This window comes from Pocillopora damicornis, chromosome 13 (assembly GCF_964200805.1).
Source record: "Pocillopora damicornis chromosome 13, jaPocDami1.2, whole genome shotgun sequence".
In the NCBI taxonomy this organism is placed as follows: domain Eukaryota; kingdom Metazoa; phylum Cnidaria; class Anthozoa; order Scleractinia; family Pocilloporidae; genus Pocillopora; species Pocillopora damicornis.
The window spans coordinates 12,955,748-12,982,650 of record NC_142682.1 but is presented as its reverse complement, the minus strand read 5'-3'; the positions used below and the strand labels follow the sequence as shown (position 1 = coordinate 12,982,650).

The 26,903-nt window shown below is 38.6% G+C and overlaps 3 protein-coding genes across 3 annotated transcripts in view; all 3 read right to left on the bottom strand.

The window, feature by feature from the left end:
* Positions 1–729: 729 nt before the first annotated feature.
* On the bottom strand, positions 730–5,909 carry LOC149035565 (adenosine receptor A3-like). Its single transcript, XM_089192227.1, has one exon. The coding sequence runs from the start codon at positions 2,357–2,359 to the stop codon at positions 1,322–1,324; it is 1,038 nt and encodes a 345-aa protein (XP_089048353.1). The 5' UTR covers positions 2,360–5,909; the 3' UTR covers positions 730–1,321.
* Positions 5,910–8,299: 2,390 nt separating this feature from the next.
* On the bottom strand, positions 8,300–11,108 carry LOC149035564 (adenosine receptor A3-like). The gene is made up of 2 exons (XM_089192226.1): positions 10,695–11,108; positions 8,300–10,235 (listed from the first exon to the last, which is right to left on the bottom strand). The coding sequence occupies exon 2, from the start codon at positions 10,205–10,207 to the stop codon at positions 9,170–9,172; it is 1,038 nt and encodes a 345-aa protein (XP_089048352.1). The 5' UTR covers positions 10,208–10,235; positions 10,695–11,108; the 3' UTR covers positions 8,300–9,169.
* A 9,220-nt stretch (positions 11,109–20,328) lies between these two features.
* LOC113675127 (uncharacterized) overlaps positions 20,329–26,903 on the bottom strand; it is an 18,728-nt gene continuing 12,153 nt past the window's right edge. Inside the window, exons 11-15 of the mRNA XM_027191662.2 lie at positions 26,793–26,883; positions 25,457–25,635; positions 25,067–25,137; positions 23,734–24,149; positions 20,329–23,294 (exon numbers count right to left, since the gene is read on the bottom strand). Of these exons, the coding sequence (XP_027047463.2) occupies positions 21,082–23,294; positions 23,734–24,149; positions 25,067–25,137; positions 25,457–25,635; positions 26,793–26,883 (2,970 nt within the window). The 3' untranslated portion in view covers positions 20,329–21,081. The remainder of the gene's footprint in view (positions 23,295–23,733; positions 24,150–25,066; positions 25,138–25,456; positions 25,636–26,792; positions 26,884–26,903) is intronic.

Here is a 26,903-nt window from a genome sequence, read left to right as displayed (position 1 = left end):
GAGGAGGTAGATTTTATCACTTTGAAGGTGCCATCGAAGGCCACCTGATAAAAACTTGCTCCAACAGAGATAAACGATAAAGGCTGCTCTTAATTACGATTATGGAAATTGATAGATAAGCACCATCCTTTGATGAGTTCCTTATCAACTTAATAACGAATTTATCCAGAGCGGCACTTATTCTTAAATTTGAAGGTAAAGAGCTCAAACCGACGGCCTTTCTGTTGGTCTTGACAATTCTTAATGAAACTCGAAGGAGAACGTCGCTTATGTTAGCCTGAACTACGTTTTGCTTCAAAAATCTCAATATGATTTTAGAGTTCTTCCTAATAAGAGATGAGAAGCCTAAAATAAGGGCTATAACTATGATAAGGACCGTATAGACTAAGTTAGGAAATTACATAAGCACTACGGAGGTTTTATGAAAAAAGATTGATTTTTTTTATCTTTTATTATCTTTTATTTTTTTTCTTTCGGAAATTTTTGCAAAACAAAATTAATCGCAATGGGGAAAAATTCGTCTTTAGCGCGCGGTTTGACTGCTACAGGTGATCACTAGTTTGGACACAATTGGTAGAAACATCGAGAGGGAAGATTTTCTTAACAATCTGATGTTAAATTGAAAAAGTTGCGTTTAAAGCGAAAGGGGAAAATACTGTGTACATCATAACTTGCTGAGCACTCAGATTTCCTCAGCCAAAGAGAAGAAATAATAAATTGAAAAAGGAAGGAAGGAAGATGTTTTTTAATTGATTTTAACCAATCTGCATCCCTCGGACATGGCGCTCAAATTCGCATTCGCGGAAACACCACCATATGACATTTTGTCAAAAGACTTACAGAGGATGACTTCCTACTGATCAGACCACAAGTATTAGGCAAATGACTTTCATCTGAAATTGCCAAAGGCTAGTGGCGGGTTTTAAGATCGAATAATTGTAATAATCTCCTTTCACAGAAAAATGTTTAAAAGTGCCTGGCTATGAGGCCGTTAAACAATTTAAGCCAGCACTTAACAACCGCTTCTTCTTTTGATACATTCTTTTCCGTAGCCCTTTTGACGAGATTTTCTGAATAGAAAGACATTTAGGTTGGACAAGTTGTAATTTGGCAGTTACATACGTCATCTAAATGTCACCCGCCCGCTATAAACACTTAAAATGAATTAAACTCCTCTTATATCCTTAAAGCATCTGTCCAATTTGAAGATTTTTTTTCCAATTTTCCATAACGACATCGAGTCTATCGGTGGAAAATGTTTATTTGTCGAATAAGTACCTCTCAAAAATCCTCTTTGATCATTTGATGACGAATACTTCGTTTAGTTAACTTGACTTGCACGAGTATTTGTATACTGGTCTTTTTTGAAATGAGAGGAGCTGAGGATTGATAATTTCTTCTCCTTTGGGATTTTAGTGTCTTGATCCATTTGTAAACATGGCAGGAATTTCTTAAGAATTTGTAAAACATATCTCCGTATCTCTCTCATCCGCCAGCAGTATAAGATTGGATTCAAGGACGAATTCAAAAATGCTAATGTCAGTGAAAACTGAAACATTCCTTTCAGAAATAATCCGTGCTCAGTCGTTACTATGATCAGTGTTGTACCAGTATAGGGAAGATAACAGGCGGTAAACACGATGTAAACATACAAGATGTTGACGGCCGATTTAAGCTTTCTTTTGCTTAGCCCTAATTCTTTGCAATTTTCACTTGCCGTTTTTTCTTGAGATTTTATCTGCAAATGATGTTTGCGGACAGCGAGGTAGATTCTTACAAAAGTTATGGTGGTTGTGATGAAAAATATTATCGCAAATGTGCTGGACACTGCCTCTCGGTTAACATCTCCCATGAACAGGTAACCAAGAGCTGCAACTGCGCTGAGCGTCCAGAGAACGGTCAGAGTAATGCTTACTCTCTTTTCTGTTACAATTTCCCTGTAACGAAGATGCAGGCTGATAGCGAGGAAGCGATCAAAACTGATCGCGGAAACGACGAAGAATGAAACGCCAGTAAGAAAAGTTCCTACAACCAGAAAAGCAATCTTGGTTTTGCACTCAGGGTCATCCGGAGAAGAAGAATCACTTCGGAGCATCTCAAATATCATGGAGATGTACAAGGGCTGTACGACTAAGCCAACACCTAGATCGGAGAAAGCCAAACCAAGCAGCAGTATTTGCGAAGGAGATAAGGCACGAGTTGTCTTTGTTAGGGCACAGATGATAATCGTATTGCCAAATATCGCAGAGAGAGCCAAAATTCCGTTGATTACACAAAGCGCGATGTACCAGCTATAAAAGTCGTTCGTGTCGGGATAGTACTTGGAAATATCGTTACAAAACTCTTTTACTACCTTCATGGTGTTCTGCCGACGATGCCGCTGTAGACTGCAGAATATGTTCAAAGAATAGTCAGTGAATTCTCGCCCCGCGTACTTAATTTGAGGCCAGATTCATAAACCACGAATAGCTGGTTATTCAAAATTTAAAAGAAACACCAAGGTATTAATTGCGGAAAGAGTAGAAACAAAAGTTCGATAAGTTAAAACGAAAGTTTATAACGTTTATAAAAAAAAACTGCGTGAACGTGATATGTTTACGAGTCAGTTTATTTATGCAAAATCGTGGGAACTGTCATATTTGCTCTCAGGCACTTGCGGATTGTCAGAGAGGGACACCAAGATGTCAAATTACCAATGGCTTCAATCATCATCAGTTCACTAAAGGGTGTCACAAGTTACCAACGCGATAATACGGCGACAATAAACAATTTCCACTTTATCACCTCGTGTTCTTTGAATTGGATGCTTGTATTAAACTAAACAATACCAGAATCAAAATCAAACTCATCTGATCCACAAGGTCTTTTAATTCACACTGCTTCACGATCGTATGAATTTTGGTTAGATTAATTACGGAACAACTGAAACCCTCTGTCAACACCACCGTCCTTGTAATAAACATAAAAAAAAATTGTCATTACTTTTCATTCCAGACCCCTTTGCAATTACAGGATTATTCAAAGGAACTGAGAAAGATTTTGCTTTTATTATATTTTTTCTCACAGTTTATCATAACATCCATTTTGTTTTTAATATAACTCAGAGTAATTTGCAAGTTTTGGGACCTTTAACACCTTTGACAGCTGGTTTGAAAAACATTTCATTGAAACATTGTGCGTACTTACATCATTCCTGAATTTTTTTTTTCTTTATATTCTTCTCGCGCTTAAAAATTCGCCGAGATTGGTCAAACGATTTCTTGATTAAAACGTAGAAAACGATTTAAGACTTTGACCAACGATGTCTATGTCTGAGAAAAATTCCACTGTTGGAAAAGATATGTCGATCGCATTAACTGAACAGATATTTGACACTTAGAAAAGGAAAGAAAATCTATGTTTGACTTTCAAAACAACTCTTAAAAAATGTATTTAAATGAAAATGCTATTAATTTGCATTTCGCTAAAAAATAATTTTTTGGATGAGAATTCATAAACAGCAGATTTCTTCAGCGCATCCAATTACCATTACAATTGTTTGGGACATCATTCATTAGCTACCCAGGAAACCCGAATCAAACTTTTTGACGGTATTCAACGAGAAATATTAAGAAAAAGCAATTATGTGTTTTCAAGTTCCAAGCTAATTTGCTCATTCGAAAGAACTTACGTCGCATTGGTCCCACGAAATATCGTAACATCTGCACGCGTGGCCTCGAAGTACCAAAAAATTACACATTCAACTCGAAAAAAAGGCGAAAACTTCAAATGTCTATTATTTTTAAGTAATTTTCTGTCCTTTTTTATTTCTTAGCAAGCTTCCGTAGATATGATTCAAAGGAAATAAAAGATGGCCTTTTAAAAATCCATACATCGTAATATGCGCAGAAAGAATAAAGAGCTGTTTTTTGAACAGTGTAAGAAACATTACGAAGCGTTATTAAGCATATTTAACCTCAGCTGGTTTTCTGGAAACATTATATTAAGTGAAACATATATTGGAAACTTGCTATTTCAGTTAAGTGAAAACCAGTTACAAGAACGAGCGACTGAAAATTGCCAAATTTCACTAAGGCACATAAAAAATTTCCGCCGTGTATATTTATTCGATTGTTGCCCTTACGGCGGGTGAAAAAATTAAATCCCGTTTCTCCTCTTTCAATAAGTAAATAACTAATTGTTTCCATAACAACCCCGATAAACAAATAAGAAGATTGCGAAGAGCTGTTATAGATAGCAAAACCGATTTCATAAACGTATGTTGGGTTCCTTTGTCGGTTGCTTTGTAGGAGCCCGTGAAACACTGAAACCTTTACGAAGCGTATATCAAATTTTACAATACCGAAATCCCTTCTTCGTTACCAATTCTACTTACTTTAGTATTTTCCGAAAGCTAGGGAGACGGTTTTTTAATGGAAGTGTTTTTTTTTCCAAGCTGTTTTAATGTCCAAAAGCGACAAGTCCCTTTTGCCGTTACGAAAACAGGATAATTTCCTCGCTGTTTGCATCGGAGTAGAACTATTGCTCGCTGATAGTTATAGGGTTTCCTACTAGACTAAAGAGATTCAATGGCCAGAGTCTTTTCCTATCGAGGTTGCCGTATGCGCTAGTTCGCGAAAAATATCGCTGGCGGTCCATCAATTCGCGTAGCATTGCACTTCGAGCATCGATCTTTGAAAAGCTGTGTTGTGTTTCGAGCGTAACTCTTCTTCCTCTGCCTGACCTCTTTCCTCCTATTTTTGCTGGTTGAAGCACCTTAATATGGACACAAATAGCTACATATTCACGCGTGTTGCACTTAACTTCCTCGAACAAACGCTTTACAAATTGTGTCCGCTCCTCGCAATCTAGCACGCTTCAGCACCCACAGGCGAAACAGTGTCAGTAGCTTGCTCCAACGTGATTGGATAACAGCCTTAACAAGCGTGAAGTGGAAATGCGTCGTCAAAGAAACGCAAGGGTCAAACGTCTGCACATGCATGCTCAGATCAAAGCTGCGTCCTTTGGAATTGTAAATAACGCTTTTTTACATTGAGAACCCAAGCGAGACTTCGTCTTTCTCAGTTTCTAAGGAGAGTTCAAAGTTTCTTAGGGCTAAAACTTACAGAAGTTCTTGTTCTAGAGTTTTCCTACATTGTGTTAGTTTAAACTGCCGTACTTTTTCTTACATTTTTTTTTCGGCATGATGAAGTCACCCTTAAGCTTGACCAAGTTAGCTATAGCCGTTCTTCGTTATGTTAGTAGTGGAGTTGCCGGTAAACACCTAAAGCAAAGTGCAAAAAAAAAAAAAAAAGGAAAAATCAGAGCCACAAAAGACATCTGTGATAAAGGAAGGTCCATGTTAATTGTAGAAAGTGGCGGACGGGCGTGAGCTGCAGGAGTGGAGAAAGGTCCGATAATTTGCCTTCGTCATCGAAACGAAGTTGATAAATTTGACAATCGATGCACTTTCCTCCATGTGACACCCCAAACAACTCATTCGTGTTTACTTCTCCACCTAACGGAACGACTTTCACTTTATCAAGCGGTAACTGGACTTAGCAGAGAAACTTCACATTGTTATCGGCCAGGAACGATATGGTGTACGAATTGCCGTAAAACTGAAGAAAGTGTCCTCAAAGGCGGAATCCCAGAACAATACAAAGCACCAGCAAAAAGAGAGGTTCATTTGTACCTTTGGGAATTTAAAAGTAAGATTGCTTGTGGTATGTAACCCGTCTCCTTGGTTGCAAATGTAGTAGCACTCATTAAAAATATGCAGCATGAATCTGCTCGGTCCAAAAACACAACCTCAAAGCTTTCTCCAAAGACCAAACTTTCTAAGGTAAATGGTGCTTTTTGTGATTAATGCAGAGAAATTATAGTCATTAGAGAATTTTATCTCATCAAGTTAAATTTTACAGATTTCTTTTTCTGTTTTCGACAGGTGAAGGCAATACAAACAGCCTTTGGGACTCAGTAAAGGGTTTTTATTATAAGAAATGAAGAAATGAAGAAATGAAGAAATAGAGTGTTATAGCGAGGAAGCGATCAAAACTGGTCGCTGAAACAATGAAGAATGAGGCACTGGTTAGAAACGTTCCAAAGACGAGGAAAGCAATTTTGGTATTGCACTCAGAATCGTTAGACGAAACAGAATCTTTCAAGAGTATCTCAACGATCACAGATATGTACAACTGCTGCACAACTAAACCAACTCCAAGATCGGTACACAAAGCAACACATACCAGCTGTAAAATTCATCCTTTTTGGGATAACATTTAGAAATATCGTAACAAAATTCCTCCAGAGCTTTCATGACAAATCGTTTGATCTCGGTGCGAAATTCAAAGTCTTGAAGTTCTGAGCGAAATGACTCAGGAGGTGTGAACAGCTGAATTAGTTTCTATCAAACTTCAACTTAACTCTTTCGTTGAGAACTTTCCTACATGACATTGTGTTTGTGGCCTAATGTAAATACAGGCAATAACATGATTACGATTGCAATATGGTGTAAAAAACCACGAGTAAATTTTTCAAAGACAATAAAACTGCACGAGTCCATTGGGTTAGAACAATTTGTAGACTTAAAAGAATTAACAGGTGCTTATTTACACCAAATTAAACTAGAAATCATGTAATCTTCCATTAATTAATGTATGTGAAATAAATCCATTTACAAATTTACGCGAACGAAAGCTCAAAAACATGCAAATACTAAGATTCCGCGAAAACAAACGAAAATACGCGAAAAAATGTCCATGTCTGTTTTTCAATGTCAAGGTAAGGGTTCTCTGACGTGATTGGCTAATTTGTGAAATCAAGCGTGCCAGGCGTGCATACCAAAAGGATACGAAGGGGGGAGAGGAAGAGAAAAATTGTTACTTGAAATTTAAAAGCGAAAGAGATTTTCTACAATTTACATTGAAAAAAAGCATCATAAAAAGTCAAAACAGACGAAATTTTGGTAACACGCGCGCGCATTTTGTAATTTGCACTCGTTTTAAATTTTGCACACGTGTTACATGAAAAATGCACTTGTTTTCAGCCAACAAAAAGCGCATTTTTTTAAGTATAGTAATAACCAGTAAAAAATTCAAACGACGTTCTAGTATTTTACGCGCATATGAAGGCTCTTGCCTTATACAAGGCATTAGAGGTTTAACGCTTGTACTTCAAATGTAGGCCCTTATAGATTAAGCCAGCATAATAATTGGTATCATTTGGATAAATGGGCATAATTTTCTTCCTTTTTTTAAGAGTAGCACTGTTAGTATAGTTAGCATGTTTTTAGTTCTTTTCTCTTCTTTTTTTTTTTTTTTGAAGGGAACATTACCAGAGTCATTTCCTGTTTTAGTCTCCAGAATTGCTTATTTTCAAGTTCGGGCCATGGTTCATTCTATTTTCAATTTTTTAATGTCTTTGGGGAAGAAGATTACTGAAATGTTAAGTCGTTCTTTGTTTAGAGGACTGGACACGCTGGAAGTAAAGAATGCGTCTGTCCCAGTTCCCGCTTTCACAAGCAACAAACATGCGCGTCGAAGAGAAAAGTGATGCTAACATCATACATTTTGACACTTTAAGTCACTGCTTCTGGTCTGGAATTAAGTGCAGAAGTTAATTTTGTCTTTTCAGTGCAAGTCTACAATTCCAAATAAAAAGGAGTCATACTTTGTAAACAATGAATATATAACTTGGACTTGCTTTGTGTTTCTTTTTCGGAAATCATACTTTGGGAAGAAGTAGCATAACTTTAAAAAATGAGCATGACTAGCATAATTTGAAAAAACCGAGCAATGTTAGAAGCATAATATGCTACTTTTACCAACACAATCTATTATGGCCTATTCACATCACTATCCAGGCATTCCTTGGGCGCGCACAGTGGGGTCTGGGGGAGGGAGAGGAGGTAGATTTTATCACTTTGAAGGTGCCATCGAAGGCCACCTGATAAAAACTTGCTCCAACAGAGATAAACGATAAAGGCCGCTCTTAATTACGATTAAGGAAATTGATAGATAAGCACCATCCTTTGATGAGTTCCTTATCAACTAAACAACGAATTTATCCAGAGCGGCACTTATTCATAATTTTGAAGGTAAAGGTTTCAAGCCGACGGCAGTTCTGTTGGTCTTGACAGTTCTCAATGAAACTCGAAGGAGAACGTCGCTAATGTAAGCCTGAACTACGTTTTGCTTCAATAATCTCAATATGATGTTAGAGTTTTCCCTAATAAAAGATGAGAAGTCTAAAATAAGGGCTATAACTATGATAAGGACCGTATAGACTAGGTTAGGAAATTACATAAGCACTACGGAGCTTTTTATGAATCTTACCTTTTTTTTTCTTTCGGAAATTTTTGCAAAACAAAATTAATCACAATGGGGAAAAATTTTTTCTTTAGCGCCCGGTTTGACTGCTACAGGTGATCACCAGTTTGGAAACAAATGGTAGAAACATCGTGAGGGAAGATTTTCTCAACAATCTGATGTCAAATTGAAAAAGTTGCGTTTCAAGCAAAAGGGCAAAAGACTGTACATCATAACTTACTGAGCACTCAGATTTCCTCAGCGAAAGAGAAGAAAGAATAAATTGAAAAAAAAAAAAAGGAAGGTGTTTTTGATCGACATCAACTAATCTGCATCCCTCCGACATAGCGCTCAAATTAGCATTCGCGGAAACACCACCATATGACATTTTTTCAAAAGACTGATAGAGGATGACTTCCTACTGATCAGACCATAAGTTTTATGCAAATGACTTTCATCTGAAATTGCCAAAGGCTAGTGGCGGGTTTTAAGATCGAATAATTGTAATAATCTCCTTCTTCACAGAAAAATGATAAAAAGTGCTGGCTATGAGGTTGTTAAGCCAGCACTTAACAACCGCTTCTTCTTTTGATACATTCTTTTCCGTAGCCCTCTTGACGAGATTTTCTGAATAGAAAGACATTTAGGTTGGACAAGTTGTAATTTGGCAATTACATACGTCATCTAAATGTAACCCCGTGCGCTATAAACACTTAAAATGAAGTAAACTCCTCCTATGTCCTTCGATGAAGCATCTGTCCAATTTGAAGATTTTTTCCAATTTTCCATATCGACATCGAGTCTATCGGTGAAAAATGTCTATTTGTCGAATAAGTGCCTCTCAAAAATCCTCTTTGATCAGTTGATGACGAATGCTTCGTTTAGTTAACTTGATTTGCACGAGTATTTGTAGACTGGTCTTTTTTGAAATGAGAGGAGCTGAGAATTGATAATTTCTTCTCCTTTGGGATTTCAGTACCTTGATCCATTTGTAAACATGGCAGGAATTTCTCGAGAATTTGTAAAACATATCTCCGTATCTCTCTCATCCGCCAGCAGTATAAGATGGGATTCAAAGACGAATTCAAAAATGCTAATGTCAGTGAAAACTGAAACATTCCTTTCAGAAATAATACGTGCTCAGACGTTACTATGATCAGCATTGTACCTGTATAGGGAAGATAACAAGCGGTGAACACGATGTAAACATACAAGATGTTGACGGCCGATTTAAGCTTTCTTTTGCTTAGCGCTAATTCTTTGCAATTTTCACTTGCCGTTTGTTCTTGAGATTTTATTTGCAAACGATGTTTGCGGACAATGAGGTAGATTCTTACAAAAGTTATGGTGGTTGTCATGAAAAATATTACCGCAAATGTGCTGGACACTGCCTCTCGGTTAACATCTCCCATGAACAGGTAACCGAGAGCTGCAACCGCGCTGAGCGTCCATAGTACGGTCAGAGTAATGCCTACTCTCCTTTCTGTAACAATTTCCCTGTAACGAAGATGCAGGCTGATAGCGAGGAAACGATCAAAACTGATCGCGGAAACGATGAAGAATGAAACGCCGGCAAGAAAAGTTCCTACAACCAGAAAAGCAATCTTGGTTTTGCACTCGGAGTCATCCGGAGAAGCAGAATCACTTAGGAGCATCTTAAATATCACGGAGATGTACAAGGGCTGTACGACTAAGCCAACACCTAGATCGGAGAAAGCCAAACCAAGCAGCAGTATTTGCGAAGGAGATAAGGCACAAGTTGTCTTTGTTAGGGCACAGATGATAATCGTATTGCCAAATATTGCAGAGAGAGCCAAAATTCCGTTGATTACACAAAGCGCGATGTACCAGCTATAAAAGTCGTTCGTGTCGGGATAGTACTTGGAAATATCGTTACAAAACTCTTTTACTACCTTCATGGTGTTCTGTCGACGATGCCGCTGTAGACTGTAGAATATGTTAAAAAATAATCAGTGAAGTCTCGCCTCATAGCTGGTTATTAAAAATTTAAAAGAAACACCACTTCAACTTTTCCACCAATTGCGGAAAAAGTTGAAACAAAATTTCAATAAGTTAAAACAAAAGTTTATAGCTCCACAAAAACGAACTGTGTGAACGTGATATGTTTTCGAGTCAGTTTATTTATGCAAAATCGTGGGAACTGTCATATTTGCTCTCAGCCACTTGCGGATCGTTTACTCGAGAGGGACACCAATTTGTCAGATAACTAGAACCAAATGGTATCAATAATCTCAGTTCGCTAAAGGGTGTCACAAGTTACCAAAACGGTGACAAAGCGGCAAAAGACATTCAATCAGACAATCAGCTTCCCCGTTATCACCTCGTGCTCTTTGAATTGGATGCTTGTATTAAACTAAACAATACCAGAATCAAAATCAAACTCACCTGATCCACAAGGTCTTTTAATTAACACTGCTTCACGATCGTATGAATTTTGGTTAAATTAGTTACCAGACAACTGAAACCCTCTGTCAACACCACCGTCTTGACAATGAACATGAAAAAAATTGTCATTAATTTTCATTCCAGACACCTATGCAATTCTTTTATCATAATTTTTTCCTCACAGTTTATCATGACATCCATTTTGTTTTTAATATAACTCAGAATAATTGGCAAGTTTTGGGATCTTTAACACCTTTGAAAGCTGGTTTCGAATACATTTCATTGAAACATTATGCGTGCTTATCTAATTCCTAAATCTTTTTTCGATATTCTTCGCGCGCTTAAAAATTCGCCGAGATTGGTAAAACGACATCTTGATGAAAACGTGGAAAACGATTTAAGACTTTGACCAACGATGTCTATGTTTGATGAAAATTCCACCAATGAAAAAAGACATCTCGATTGAATTAATTGAACAGATATTTGATATTTAGAAAATGAAAAGACATCTATGTTTGACTTTTAAGACAACTCTTAAAAAATGTATGTTGATGAAAATACTATTAATCGCATTTCGCTGAAATAAATTTTTTGGGTGAGAGTTCGTATAAAGCAGATTTCTCCAGCGCATCTAATTACCATCACAATTGTTTGGGATATCATTCATTACCCACACAAAGAAAACCGAATCCAACTTTTTGACGGTATTCAGCGAGAAATGTTAAGAAAAAGCAATTATGTGTTATTCAAGTTCCAAGCTAATTTGCTCATTCTAAAGAACTTACTTCGCATTGGTCCGGCGAGATGTTGTAACATCTGCATGCGTGGGCTCAAATTACCAGAAAATTACACATTCAACTCGAAAAAAAGGCGAAAACTTACTATGTCTATCATTTTCAGTTATTTTCTGTCCTTCTTTTATTTATTAGCAGGCTTTTGTAAATATGATTCTGAGGAAATCAAAGATACCATTTAAAAATCCGTACATCGTAATATGCGCAGAAAAATAAAGATGTGTTTTTTCGACAGTGCAAGAAACATTACAAAGCGATATTAAACATATTTTACCTCAGCTGGTTTTCCGGAAACATTATATTAAGTGAAACATATATAGGAAGCTTACTATTTCAGTTAAGTGAAAATCAGTTACAAGTACGAGAGACTGAAAATTACCTGCTAATTTCAATAAGGCACATCAAAAATTGCTGCCATGTAAATTCATTGGATCGTTGCCATTGCAGCGGGTGAAAAAATTAAACCCCGTTGCCGTTTCTCCTCTTTCAATACGTTTCTCCACTCCGCCCCCCCCCCAAAAAAATAATCGTATAAATACGGGAAAAATAATAATGCCATGTAAAAACACCCTTTATACTTAAGTATTGTGGAACATTAGTGCTAAGTATCGTTTCCGTTCCAAACTGCAAAATGGTATTTGAGAGCCTATATCACTTTCCCTGTAAGATATTGGACGTTTGGACCAAAAGAACGGCTGACTGTACACAATAGAGTGTTTATTGAAGCTGGAGGGAGTTCGGTATCAAAATAATGACAAATCCTCCCCCCCCCCCTCACCAACACCAGTTTGTGGCCTTGTAAAATGTATATAAAAATCGTGCTTGGAGCAAGGGGGGGGAGGGGGGGAGGGGAGGAGGGGAGGAGGAGAGGAGAATAATACAACGATTACGTTGGATAAAGATCGATGAGAAGATTCAAATGATCGCATACGGCCAGTTCGAACAATTTTTGACGCGGTCTCTTTTGACGGCACAATCAGTAACCCCCTTAACAAAGCAAAGATTCTCTTTTCCATGTTGATCAGAAACTGATTTACGTGAAGTGTTAAAATAAGCTTGAGATCCATTAGATAAGACATACGTGCTTGGCGTTGTGTTGTAGTCCTTACAGTATATAACTCCTAAAATGCTGTTGTGTAATTGAAGTGAAGGAAGTTGTGCTCTAACTGGAGCCGAAATCTTTAAGAGACCTGTCCTCCCGATAACCAACAATTGGGATACATTTGCGCAAGGTTATTGTGTTCATTTCAGCGAGTATGGCAAACCGTCAATAGTGGTCATGGAGTTCTTAACTAAGGAGATAGTTTAATCCTAAATCAGTCAAATCAGATAAAATTCACAAATTATTTCAGAATTGATTAAATTTAACAAAACTTGACAAATGGAAGCTGCATCAACAGCAGCATCAATAAACTGACTTTTGATGTCACAAAAAAATCATTGTTTCCCCAACAACCCCGATAAACAAATAAGAAGATTGCGAAGAGCTGTTATAGATAGCAGAACCGATTTCGTAAACGTACGTTGGGTTCCTTCGACGGTTGCTTTGTAAGGGCTCGTTTGGATGCGATTAAGCAAAAGCGGATAACGCTATCCAATGGATAAACCGCTATCCAGCGAACAGTGTTCACAAAACGTACTATACCATCCAGCGGATAGCGATTTAACCAGCTGATAGCGTCTTACCCTTTAACAAAAACAATGAAACCTTTACGAAGCGTATATCAGATTTTCCAGTACCGAAATCCCTCATTCGTTATCAATCTCTTTACTCTAGTTCTTTCCGAAAGCTAGGGAGACTGCTTTTGTAATTGAAGGGTTTTTTTCAAGCTGTTTTAATGTCCAAAAGTGACAAGTCCCTTTTGCCGTTACGAAAAAAAGAAAAATTTCTTCGCTTTTCGTATCGGAGCAGAACTATTGTTCGCCGATAGTGATAGAGGTTTCTACTAGACTATATATCATATACATGCATATCATATCATTACATGTAAAAAAGAAAAAAACGCATTAAATTTAGGACCATTCAACATCTTGGATTTTCCAGGCGTGTGGGAATATCGGTCAAATATTTTTTTGCTCTTTTTTTATTACCTTTTGGCTCACCGTACATATTTACCAAGTTGTGGGGTTTCTTGTGAAATTTTAGAGGAGTTGCGGTCGCCTAAATATCCTATTTTCAGACAACGAAATTGGAGGTCCCGCGGTTTCAAAATCCTGTTCAGAATTTAGCAGTATCAATCGGACTTGGCTTTAGTGGGGTTTTGCATTAACCGACAAAAGTCTGGCTGGCAGTCTTTTTAATCCGGAGTTTGGCTTGGTTATCAGTTAGACTTTGCAAATAACCAATTGTCTGTTCCAGAAGCCAGGATTTTGAAGCTAGTGGAATGTTTTCTTAATTTTGGGGCCGTCTTTTTGAACAGCAAGGGATCCTGCAAGCATAGCCGTCGGCTCAATTTGATATTTATGGTTGTTAGCTACATTGTTAGTTCGATATCACGCTCATGTCTCCCCACAATTCTTCCACTCCAAAAACACGGGTGAAATTGTAACGCCATGATAAAGCTATGCAAATTTGCTTTACCATAGTTGGACATTGGCGCTAAGTCACGTTTCCGTCCCAAACAAACTTATCAGTTGAAAGATAATTTGTTTTTATCAAAAAATAATGGTGTGATGATGCGAATTGGCCAAAGTAAATTATTCTACAGCTAACGTTTGGAGCGTTGTCCCTTCCTTGGAGCATGTCAGAGTCTTAGAGTCTTAACCCTTTAACTCCCAGAAGTGATTGACATGTAACTTCTCCTTATAATATCCATACATTATCCTGCAAACAGGTAGTGAAAATACTCAAACTCATCAGGTACAAGATATCACCTTGATTGAACACCAAATTCTCGTTATCAATTTATAAGGAAATGTGTAGCAGCTAGAGGGGAGAATTAACAATCAGATCTTGGGAGTTAAAGGGTTTATAGGGTTAACCGTTAGCCATAAAACGTCAAAAAAAAAATTCAGCCGTAAGACATAAAAATTGACAAATTTAACCGTGAGTCGTAAAAACTGTGAAGCGTAAAAAATTTTCTCTTTAAATCGTAACGGAAATTAATTAATGGTTATATATGAAGCCGTAAAATGGCCAAATTTTAAACGTTAGCCGCCAGAGCCAGCACCTAGTTGAGACCTTCTCGTAATTGAAAGAGAATTTGGTAAATTAGCCACCGGAGAGAGATTTTAAAGCTGACAGTTGGAGCATTGGCCTTTCGTTATAACGAATTCTCTATTCTATGTAGGCTGGAAAACTGACTTTAATGTTCTGGGACAGCAAGCTTCAGATCCTTCAGTTGGAAATCTTAGATGTGTCTAAATAGAGGGTCTCAATTGGGTGATGGCTTTTACGGCTAACGATTAAAATTTTGGCCAAAATACGGCTAACGGTTAACACCTTTCCATTGTTTCCACCAGACATATTTTTACGGTTAACTCTTTTTACGGCTAACGATTAAAATTTGTCAATTTTTACGTCTAACAGCTAAATTTTTTGGCCTTTTTTACGCCAAACGGTTAACCCCATTGAGACCCTCTAAATAACGTCCAAATCATCTGGGCTTGTCATTATTGAATGCAACGAAACTTGCACTAAGCATTTGCCTAATTAAGCTACGATTTTTTATTTTGAATATTTGATAAGGACAAGTGTAGTTGCCACTAAGTTTCCGTGCCAATAATATATTTACGAACTCTAGTATCATTCGCAATTGGTGTCAAAACCAAGGTAAACTCCTGAGAAATGTAATCAAAATTTAATTTTTCTGTCATGGTCGTCTTCGACAAAAAAGAAGAAAAATAATTTTGGCCGCAAACTGAGGGCTGAGGTCGCTTTGTCGTGTAAATCCATTGAAAACGTATAATCAACACCGTAAAACCATAGGAGACCTGGATATTGATGAGATGTGACGAGATTCATTAGTATATTTTACAGTACATCAGCTGAAATGTTGTTGTCTACAGCAATCGTTTCTCCCATACTTTTAAACCTATAAATAAATCTCGTATGGACGTTTTCTGTCTAACCCCATGGAAAAAATCAGAAAAAGTTAATCTGCAACTACTTGACTGAGAATCGGAAGGCTTTTTGTTTGAAAACTTTCTTAAAAGACCGGAACGGAAATCGCATCCACAAAAAGGCTCATTTAGAAAGAGGGAGAGACAGAGGAGGAGACAGAGAGAGAGAGAAAAAAAAGTTTCAAAACAAGATTCGTGTCTCAGTATTGGTTAAACTTAATAAGTCAGATTAAGAGCTTCTCGTATTCAAAGAATGTATTCTGATTTAAGTGAATTGAATTTTCATATGAGGATATCGATCTTATTAATTTGGTTCAGATTTATTGATTTGATGATGCTTTGATATTCTTCCCAGATCCGTGCTCTTTCGATTTCGGCTAACTTCCTCATCATAATGAACCCATTTTTGAGCAAGAACAAAAGAAAAGATCTCTCAATGAATAGCTAAAAGAAATAACATCTCATCATAACAGTCATAAACAGAGATTTTTGTGTGAAGAAATTCTCCCCCACATCTGTGATCTACGTCAACGGAAACAATTCTCTGGAAGGAAAAATCAATTTCGCACAACTTGAAGAGCGACGAGTTCTTGAGCCGTACGTTACAAGGTACACGTCCACAGCCGTTTAATAAGGTTCATCAAAATGAATGGAGGTTTCTCTGAAGATTCGCTCCTTAATTCCTCCCGACCCGTGTTCCCATGTCCAGGTGCTGCGCAGATTCATGTATCAAAAGGAGAGGTATCAATTTCCCTTTACCTTGCCTTCATTGTTGGAGCCATTTCGTGTCCAGGTACAATTCTTTTGAACATTTTAGTGATCGTAACAGTATTGAAGACGAGAGAGTTACGGACAAACTCAAACATTCTGCTAACTAGTTTGGCCGCCACTGATTTACTAGTAGGCTTAGTTCCTGCACCGCTAGCCATCGTTACAGATGCTTTGCATCATCGAAGAACTGTATCGTTTCAAGTGACTTGTACGATGCGCAAGATTTACCTCTTTGCAATGCTCGTTACGTTCATCGCTTCATATAATCACTTGATTTTAATGGCCTGGGAGAGGTATGTTGCGGTAGTTAGATGTTTGGAGCACAAGTTTATAGTTACAAAAGGACGCATTAAGAGAGATGTGGTAATTGCTTGGATTATAGCCATCACAGCAACAGCCTTCTACATCGTATTCGACGCCGCTGGTGTTCAGTTGGAGGTCATTTTGGTAACGGACATCATCATATGCGTTCTTTGGTTAATTGGTTTTTTATTGGTGGTGTATTTTTATTTCATGGTTTATAAACAAATAAGAAAACAGCACCGAAGTCAATTCCGCCGAGTAGACGCTCTTAACAAAGCAAGGATCGAAAGTAGAATCGCCTTTACGGCTTTTCTCTTAACATTTGTCGTGTTTGCCTAGTTTGTTCCTTTAATCGTTTCACTCTTTGCAAACTTGTCACTCATAGTGAAGCAAACTTGGCGATGGACACAAATTTTCGTCCAGGTGAACTCTCTAGTGAATCCTGCCCTCTATTTTTATAGGAACAGACGATGCAGGAAGGCTGCAGTTAAATTGCTGAAATTTAAAAAACCTCAGAAAACTCAGCCAGTACGCCAGACTAAGCTTCTTGCGAAAAGGCACCGGTACTCCATCGTGTCTCTGGATATCAAAGATTTTGTCAACACCGAAATAGCTAAACGGTCCCCTGCGCGCTCACAGTCTTGGGCGGCAGAAGCATTTGAACGCTGGATCTCCGTGCGTGGAGAACAAGATAAGGCAGTCGAGGATAGAAGCATATCATGTCCGACTTTAATAAACCATGGAAACTTGTTTGAAGTGACTCGACTTGTTACCAGAACTATCATTGTTCAGATTGAATGTGCACGCGAAAAGAAACCATCAAAGAGGAGGACGAATTTATCGAATGATAGATACAATGCTAAAACGTGCAATCACCGCGGGATGCCGAGATCAGTGTTTTAGAATGAAAATGCACTAATCGTTTTGAAAAGTGGCCGTCCAAAACTAGCCGAAGTTAAGCATCATAGACGCAAATCAGCGCCATTGGTTTTAAGAACTGAAAGCAATATTTTGAGAAAAGAAGAATTGCAACATTGAAAAAGTTGTCGATCGATGGGCATGAGCGCTGAACATGACAACGTAGTGAGTAGCATTTGTGACCAGAAAGGAAGACCTCAGCGGACACCAACTAAATTCCCGAATTGTTTAAATTTTGTGAATGTTCTTAAGAGAAAAGTTTAGAAGCTGCAAACATTTGAATGGTCTAATTACTATAGATGAAATGATTTAAACTGATTAGAACAGATTGACCATTTCAAATGGTCTTATAAATATAATGACACCCTGATACCAGGTTCTAACTAGATGAGATATTTCAACCGCTCAAAACGGTCTAATTAGACTTGAGGTCCAACCACTTAAAACGGACCGATATAATCCAAATGGTCTAACTAGCATGTGTGTTCTAACCTGTAAAAATGGTTTCACTAGCTAAATTTGTCCAACCTTTAGAAACGATCCAACCAATCAAAATTGTTCACTCGGTTTTTGAAATGGTCTAACCAAAATAAAACGTTAAACCTATTCAACTGGTCTACATTATACCTATATAATTAATCTTCGGAATAAACAGTTTTCATTTGAGCTCCTAAAGGTCTACCTTAATCGGGATAGAAATGAAAGGTTTTCCTTAAAATTTGTGCCTTGCACCGATATCTACGGTCATTTTCACCTGCCCACACAGATCAATGATCTCCTCGGCAGATCATGGATACAATGGATAGATACAATGGATGGATACAAAGAAGGTTTAGAAGCATACAACTTTAAAAGAATTTGCGAAGCTTTTTTTATTGTGCATCTTACACACCAACAACAAAGATCGAGGCTGCGTGAAACAACATGTCCCTTTAGGGACCTGGTACTGGGTTGGCCAATCCCAGCGTCCATTCTGACCTCAGTATTAACAAATTCGCGTATTTACCTTTTGGGCTTTAGATTTCACGTATAGTGTCACGTGACTTTTGATGTAACCAAACCCGAAAGTTCGGACATTGAGTCGAGCTTGCCCAAAAATGCCTGATCAGATACATCACTGTACGCAGTAGTTCGATTATTCCATGCCACAACGCGTCCTGTAACATTCTTCGCATCTGCTTCAACGGCAGCGAAATGACAACTTGCTTGACACACGATCAAATAAACGATAAAAGAAAGATGCCAATTTTGAGCGAAGAAATGTTTCTTATTTGGAAGTGGGTAGTTATTTAAGAAAAATTTCCAAAGTCGAAATTTAGACACATGTGCTGCGAGCTCGACTCAATGTCCGAACTTTCGGGGTTTGTTTACATCAAAAGTCACGTGACACTACACGTGAAAACTAATGCCCAAAAGGTGAATTGGGTTAAAATGACCTTCCTGTTTTAAAATAGCCTAAACAATAAGAATTTATAGTCATGTTATGGATCCGTTGAAATGGGCGAACTCGACAAAATGATCCAACCGGTTGAAATAGTCTAATAGATAAAATGGTCCAATTAGCTTAACTGACTGAAAATGGTCCAACGTGCTAAAATGATGCAACCGTATAAAATGGTCCATGAAGATAAAATGGCCTAACCGGTCAATAAGGCCTGAAAAGGTTAAAATGGTCCAGCTAGATAAAATAGTCCAACTGTTAAATATGATCCAACTATGATAAAATGATCCAGCTACTCTAAATGGTCTAACCAGCTGAAGTGGTTCAAATAGTTTAACTGTGTAAAATGATATAACTGGAAACGTAAGCATAGTTTAAAGTAACGCTCGCAAAATCCTGAGTTATGTACACACCAATTAAATTCAAAAATATTTTCCATTCCGCATGAACTGGAAGACGAGCTTGTAAAGCGGTCCGCAATGAATTGTGGACCGGTCTCGCAATTCAGTTTTGAAAGAAAAAAGGCCTAAAAGTTAAGCACCAAAACGCAAGAAAAGCTCAAAAGAATTTACAAGAACAACGAAAATTTGCCAAGAAATTGCAAAATGCAAATTATCTGTCGCTTGGGATCAGTGGGGCGCGGAGGATTTGGGGATGAATCACGTGGTTTTCGGGATGATTCGGTCGTCTCTAACAGAGTATAAAAGGGAAGGAAATAAAATTGACTGCCAATAGAGGGGAATCCTAAGAATACTACTGGGCCTCCGGGCGAACAAATAAATATTAGATGACCAGTCCCCAATGTAGTGGTGGCATCGTCTCATTATCCGTTGACGCCTCTCAGCCTTTCCATTAAGACTTTTGGAGGGCTCTGAGGGTTGGGTAATAGTCTTTTGTATGAAATAAGGTACTTTTCGTGAAATGAAATACTTCATGTCTGCGTTTCTCGCATTTTGTTAGACCCCATTAAACGCAAAAGGACATGTTGCACCATGCAAGGGTAATCGTACCCGATTTTCAAATCGGCTATGCGCTCGGCGTTCGCTATTCTCCTTCAGAGCCGTTCTCAAACTCATCAACACTCCTGCTCAACGAACGTTCATTGAGAAGGAGCGTTACGTGACGAGTCTGAGAACGGCTGCGAAGGAGACCAGGTGTTCGACCAATTACTCTCTAAAACTCCACTTCTCTTAGAGCTAGCTACTAACTTTGTTCACTTTTCTGTTATTTCTGCTTCACTTTGTTCATATATGGATGTGGAGTTTTTTCTTTATGTCTCATAGAAGTATCCAACTTCCAAAGTGCCTATGGGCTCAATTTAACTATTTAAAAAAGGCAAACAGGATAAGTGTAAACATTTGTATTACTATGTGAACGAATCAGATTTCCTGCCCTAACGTATGAAAATTTCCCTTACTACATTAAAAATCCCTGTTAAAACTCGTTTGCAAACCGTCAAAACAAAACTGTATAAATTATTTTGAAACATTAACCCAGTTTCCTCTTATGCAATATCTGCACGATAATTAAAATTATAAGTCTCATCTGGAACACGCAAAGCTAAACATGGCACTCACATTTACGTAAAACTTGCGGAAAGACAAGTGATTCGACTTGTCTTAACAATTTCGTTTTCCTAAAAGTAATCAAAATGCGTCAAAATTCAAAGATGTGTTGCAGTCGCTAAATGTCAACGTTATCCTGCTTAATGAAACGTGATTTTCCAAACAACAATTATAACTACAATGACTACAGTTAAATACATGCAGATTGATTTCCTTGAGGAAAAACTGACCTCGCTATTTTATCTAGCTACAATACTTTTAAATCAGATAGTGCGTATGTTGGCTACAACATGTGCTTGTCAAGATTATGCAAGGTACACTAAACAGTTTTCATATGTTCATTAAAAGTGATGAATTTTCCAATTGCTCAACATAATTCATTAATTCTTTGAACAATTTTAGAAAACTCCCAAACGTCTCTCCAAATTATTATGCAATTAGCCTTCATATTTGTTTTTACCACGTACTGGATATGTGGTTTAACTCTTTCGAACGGTGCAATTATATTTGCTCTCCTTACAAGTTCTGCAGAGTTATTTTGCATTTCTTTTCAAGTCGCGCGGTCTCAGCGGCTTTCTATCTTTAACTGTGCTTGCAACCAGATTCTGGGACTTTGTCTTCTTTAAGAAGCGTTTGCTGCTGTCATCTAACAGGCAACTTGACGCAGTCGACCGCGCAATTGTGCGACGCCGTGCAATCGAGGTCTTCGTTTTCTTTGGTGGCGATATTTCGATGTTGTAAGCGACGCTTTCTCTTCGCGAGGAGGAACCTTCGTCTGGAGCTGCTTCATTGGGAAGATTTTCGTTTGAGCGGGACCGAAGAGATCCAAGTGCCGACTGCATGGCCGTGGCGATACGCTGGGATCGTGGTTGTTTAGCTGGAGTAATGCTGGGGGCAGACTTAGATTTTGCTATACTCGGTCTTTCGCTGTTCTTTGGTTTAAACAGACTAGACGCACCTTCCACCGATTTTCTTTTGCGTGTGTTGAATGATTTGGCCAGTGACGCGTCCAAAGACATTCTTCCCGTTTTAAGCACATCTTCTTGCACAGAGAAGTCAGGGTTCATTTGAGTTTCTACCGGGTAAGATGTCTGTAGATGCGGCAGGCACGACGCATTCCGACGCTGCAGCTCGGCTAGTCGGTTCCAGTCATATTCCACTGCAGCATCTTCCATTTCTGGTCCAAGCTCATCTCCCAGGATGAAGTATGCAGCACTGTTTGTAGTGCGCTTTTCAGGCGGGGTGTTACCTCGCATGTAAATAGCACTCTGCCGGCGGCTGGCGCGAGTCTGAACTCCAGCCCTCAAGCTTGAACTTGAGGCCGAGTGCAGAGTGTTGAGAGATTTGTTTAGCTGGTTACAAGCATTGCTCGGGAGTGTAGGCGCTTTCATGCTTCCCTTAACAGAGCTTGCAAAATCCGCTAGCTTCAATGGTGGGCCCTCGTCAGAATCAGTGGAGCTATCCTCTTCGAAAAACTGTTGTCGAGCGTACATTTGCGCTCTTTCCCTGTCAGTGGCCTTCCTTCTGAGCGACTCTATAATACTTTCGGACTCAGCAGAAGTTTGTCTAAGTTCTCGTATTTGTTTATCGGCATGAGCCAACTGTGCCTCCATAGAGTGTACCTCTGTGCCAAGCCGTCTGTTGATAAGAGTTTCCTCCTCGACTTTCTGCTCCAGTTGATTTTTCTCAGCTTGTAATTCCAGCATGTGATCTTTCAGCTCTGCAAACGCCTTCTCTGTCTCCTTCATTCCTTTAGAAGTACGCTTAAGCTCCTCTATCTTCGTCAGTAGTATCTTCTCTTTGCCTTCCCACTTAGCTTCAGAATTTTTCACCTCGTTAACTGCGTCCTCTTTCGACGCCAGCGTTTCCTTCAACAACAAGTCAAGTTCTTCAACTTGTTTATCCTTTTCGCCAAATTTAGCTTCCAACTCAGCTATGCGCACTATCAAGCCATCTCTTGTCTCTTTTTCCTCTTCGATAATCTTGTCTATTTGTTTTTTCCCTTTCTTTTCCAACTCACTGTAATCCTTTTGCAATTTTTCGAGTGCTTCATACTCCTGTTGTCTCTTTGTTTCTAATTCGTTGTAATCCTTCCTCAAGCTTTCAACCTCCTCTTGCACAGCGTTCATCTCTGTTTGTTTGGCTTCTTCTAATTGACGTATCTCGTTCCTTGTTCGATCTTTCTCGGTGTCTGCTTCTTTCCTTAGCAAATCAACACTTGCTTCCAGCTCCTCTACTCTAATAACATAACTCTCGCATTTGCCTCTCAGCTCAACACATTTCTTGCGCTCCAATTCCAATTCTTCCTTGGTCGTCTCGAAACCACTGACTTCCAATTCTAGCTCAGCAACGATGCTTTTAGATTTCAGAAGCTGATTCTCCAAATGACCGTTGTCTTCTCTGGCTTTCCTCACTTCTTCGTCCAGCGTTTCTACTTCTACTCGCGCTTTCTTTCGAACTTCGATCAATTCGTCTGAATGCCTCTTAGAGTTTTCAAACATTTCGCTTCGCGTATTCATCACTTCCTCTGACAGTTGATCAAATTTCTTTTTCCAAGCTGTGCGCTCTGCGTCGCAAGCCTCCTGGATTTTTGCGGCGTTTCTTTCAGCTTCTTCCAACATGGATTTCTGTTTGTTAGCGAAGGCCTCCTTCACCTCCTCGTACTCCTCCTCGAGTTGGTTAGTTTTCGTACGGAACTCAGAGGCAACCGCGGCTTTTTCTTGCGCCATACTAACGATCTTGGAATCTTTTGAAGAAAGGAAATATATTGATTAGAAATGTTAGCAGAAAGAGCGAAAGGCTGTTTAGAAAAACACCTGAGTCGGGCAGCACTATCGGTAAGAGCCGACCAAAACAACCAAGTAGAGTGTCATCGCTAGCCAGCTACATTTTCCTCATTACTTAAGATAAATAATGTTTTTTTTGAAATACCATCGAAGAGATTCGTACAGCTGCAATTTCCAACTTTAAGATGGAATTTAAAGCAAAAATTATCAAGAAAAGGTTGCTCGAAGTATCATACAAGTGACTATATTGATAGGGGCTCGTTCTAACCCTAAGCAATCTCCTAATTACAGGGTAAACGATAACTTCCATCATAGAGAACAAACACACAGCAGGGTTCTAAATAAACATTGTTACTGTTTCCTATTTCTTTCCGTTCGAGAATCGCAAAATAAACTCACTCAACTCGCTTTTTAAGGCCGCTAGCATCTTCTCGTAAGTTTCTCTAACTTGATCCCTTTCTTTTTCCAAAGCTTGAATCTTCTGTAATCTATTCTCCAGTTCTTCCTCCAATCGCTGCCGCTGTTTGGTGAGTTCGTCTACCTCTTCTTTCATTAAACTCATTTCTGTGTCATATTTTAACTGGTTGTCATGTGCACGGGCATTGCTGGTTTGAAGACTGCCTTCCAAACCTGCTTTCAAATTCGCCAAGGCTTGTACTTCAATAGTCGTCTCTTGCAGCCGCTTTTCTCTGATATCAAGTTCTTTAGCAAGTTCTGCTTTTAGCAAGTGTTCTCTCGACAGAGCTGACTTCAGTTCTTCTACCTCTCGGAAACAATGTTCCTGTATATTCTTGAGTTGTTCGTCCATTTGTTCTCTACCAGAAAGAATGAGATAGAGAACTTATAATGTCTCCTAACATCAAACCGAAGAGAAACAAAGACTTTTAGAATTGCATGTGGTAAAACCAAAGACAGAACAATCAAAAATGGCATGCAAAGCATACCAAACTGTCCGATGCGTGGAAAATTGCCACTGATGACCAACGATTACTCTTTCATTTGATTTGGACCTGACCAGTCGAAAAGCTGGCGCAAATTAGGGGACCAACCAAGGTACAAAAGAAACCAGAAAACAGACCTCGAATGACTCTAAAAGTCGATCGTAACAAAGAAAGAATAGGCAATCGATGATAACTCTAAACTGTTGTAGTTCCACGACTAACCAGCTCTAATGCACGACCGACGCTAATGAAGCGTGGGTAAAGGCTAGTGATAAATCGGCTCTTGCATATTTCCTTGGTTGATCAATACCAATGCATAAAATTAGAAAATATCATCAAAGGACTGTTGATAATTACGTTTAACAGAAAGTGTAATAACTAGTCAAAGACTGAACGTATTTACTACCAGGGTTGACCTAGCCTGCATAAGTGATGCTTTTTCGGCCATTTGATGAAGATAAAGTCGGCGGATACGAGAAGTTACGAGAACAACAACAATTGCAACAACGTGCTTTGCTCTAGCGCCTTTGCCTCTCAAAGCTCTAAAGTGCACCAAAAGGCCACCAAATACGCAGGCTAGGGTGTAACCGTGCATGATCATAGACAATACGATTGTTACTGTAGCTGCTTCCAACTGAAAAGAATAAGCGCGAGTTATTTTCGTAATAGACTGATCAATCAGCTTGCCGTTTCCACCTTTCCTTCGACTAAATAAGGTCAAATCGAGTGCAGTATGCCTACGCGGACCTCAAGCCTTCCATATTGGGTTCACCCAAATACTTGAGCATCACCTTTTATGAACTTCGACCGTGAGCTGATCTTCGAGTTCTTGGATCCTGCTTCTGGCGGCTACGTACTCTTCCTTTAAACAAAAAAAAAATAGGTGAAATAAATAAAATAAATAAATAAATAACAAATTATCTCCTTTTCCTCGCCACTCCAAGCTTCTCGGTACAAGACAATACTGCCTAATTTCTTCCCTTTTCTTATCGACGACTTCCTCCACTTGACTAAAAAATTGTTGGCTTTATGTTATATCCAGCTGCTCTCATAGCGAGAAATTCTGACAGCATGGTAGTTTACGCGCGAATTGTGCGCACCACTGGCGTTCGAAACCCTCGGCTACTCTTGACAAGGTCGGAATACTATTTATTTTTTTTTAACATAACTGAGAACTATACCTTGTAAGAGGTCTGCATTTTCTTGGTGTCCTCCAAAGTCTCCTTTAAAGCCAGGTATTCTTCCTGGTTAACTGCTGTAGACAGACGCGACTCCAAGCGATTTTTCTCCAGTTCTAGTTCAATTACTCTGCTGTCGATGTTAACAGCTGCCAATGGGGCATGTCGTCTTGGTGATTCGTCTTGGAAAGAAACAACAAACAGCGGTCTAGCAATAGCCATTTTGTTAACTTCGTGATGAGAATAAACAAAATTGAGGCTATTCAAAATAGTTAAGAGCTATCGTTTGTCTCACGACAAGGAAACAGACATAAAATCTGAAAGAAAGAACAAACCGTGGTTAATTTCGTAAAAAGAATAAAAAAAATTGAGGTTGCTCAAAATAGTCAAGTTCTATCGTTTTCTCATGACAAGGAAACCAACATATAATCTGCGATTACGCATTGTAATTAAAACAACGATCTCTTGTAACCGGGAAAAGGGGTTATGAAGCTTGACCTGAAACTTACGGAGAAGCTCAATCACAGAACTTCTGTGACCCGAACAACAGCGGGAAGTTCAAGTAGGAGTGCTCCCTAGCATTTACTTACGATCTATCATATTAAGCGTTAAGTTGAAAATGCTGGAACGATGACAATAATAATGATGATGTTAAAAAGAAACAATAAAACAATAATAGTGATACTGACGAAAATAGTAATAATAATTGTAACAATAAGTTTGGGTTAAAGAGCCTATTTATTACTTCAACATGAACCGAGCAGTTTCATGTAAAGACCGCAGAAATAACTGACTACATCCCGAATACGCATATCGTTATATAATCATTAGTGGCGCGTTCATTGTGATAAGTTCAATTGCACGCGCATATGTGCGCCACTTCTATATAGCCAGGTAATTTATGCCGGCATACCTCTAACAGTATTTCGTTACAATAATAATGATAATAATGATAATAACTTACAGAAAACAGTAATAATAACAAGAATGATGGTTTCCGTGTTTTCATAAATGTATTTAAATCTTCTACAAGGGTACTGGACAAACTTTATAAACTGAGTGATCAGTTTGGGTAGTTCTGATTAAAAATGATATCCACCTGCTCAACGGTGCTGTCTGACCGGCCATAATTAAGGACGCATCCTTAAAGCACGGAGATCAAAAGAAAAATCGTGTTTAAGTCCATGAAAAAACAACAGGAGGGTAGAAAAGCGAAAAAGAAAGAGTTGGTACGGTAGAAATGAAGCTTGAGGTGATTGTGAATATTGAGAAATGGCTTTTAAACATGCACAAGGGATGATATTGTTTGCATGATTTTCAGTTTAGTGATGATGGTTACCTTCACTCCCCCTCAGCTCTTCATCATCAAGCGCCTTTGACCTCTGCCTCTCCATCCTAATTTCAGCAGATTTTGATGCAGCACTAAACGCCTATGTCAGAGAATACAAAT

Excerpts from the sequence above, each read along its gene's own strand:
- LOC149035565 (XM_089192227.1), bottom strand. The coding sequence starts at position 2,359 with ATGAAGGTAGTAAAAGAGTTTTGTAACGATATTTCCAAGTACTATCCC.
- LOC149035564 (XM_089192226.1), bottom strand. The coding sequence starts at position 10,207 with ATGAAGGTAGTAAAAGAGTTTTGTAACGATATTTCCAAGTACTATCCC.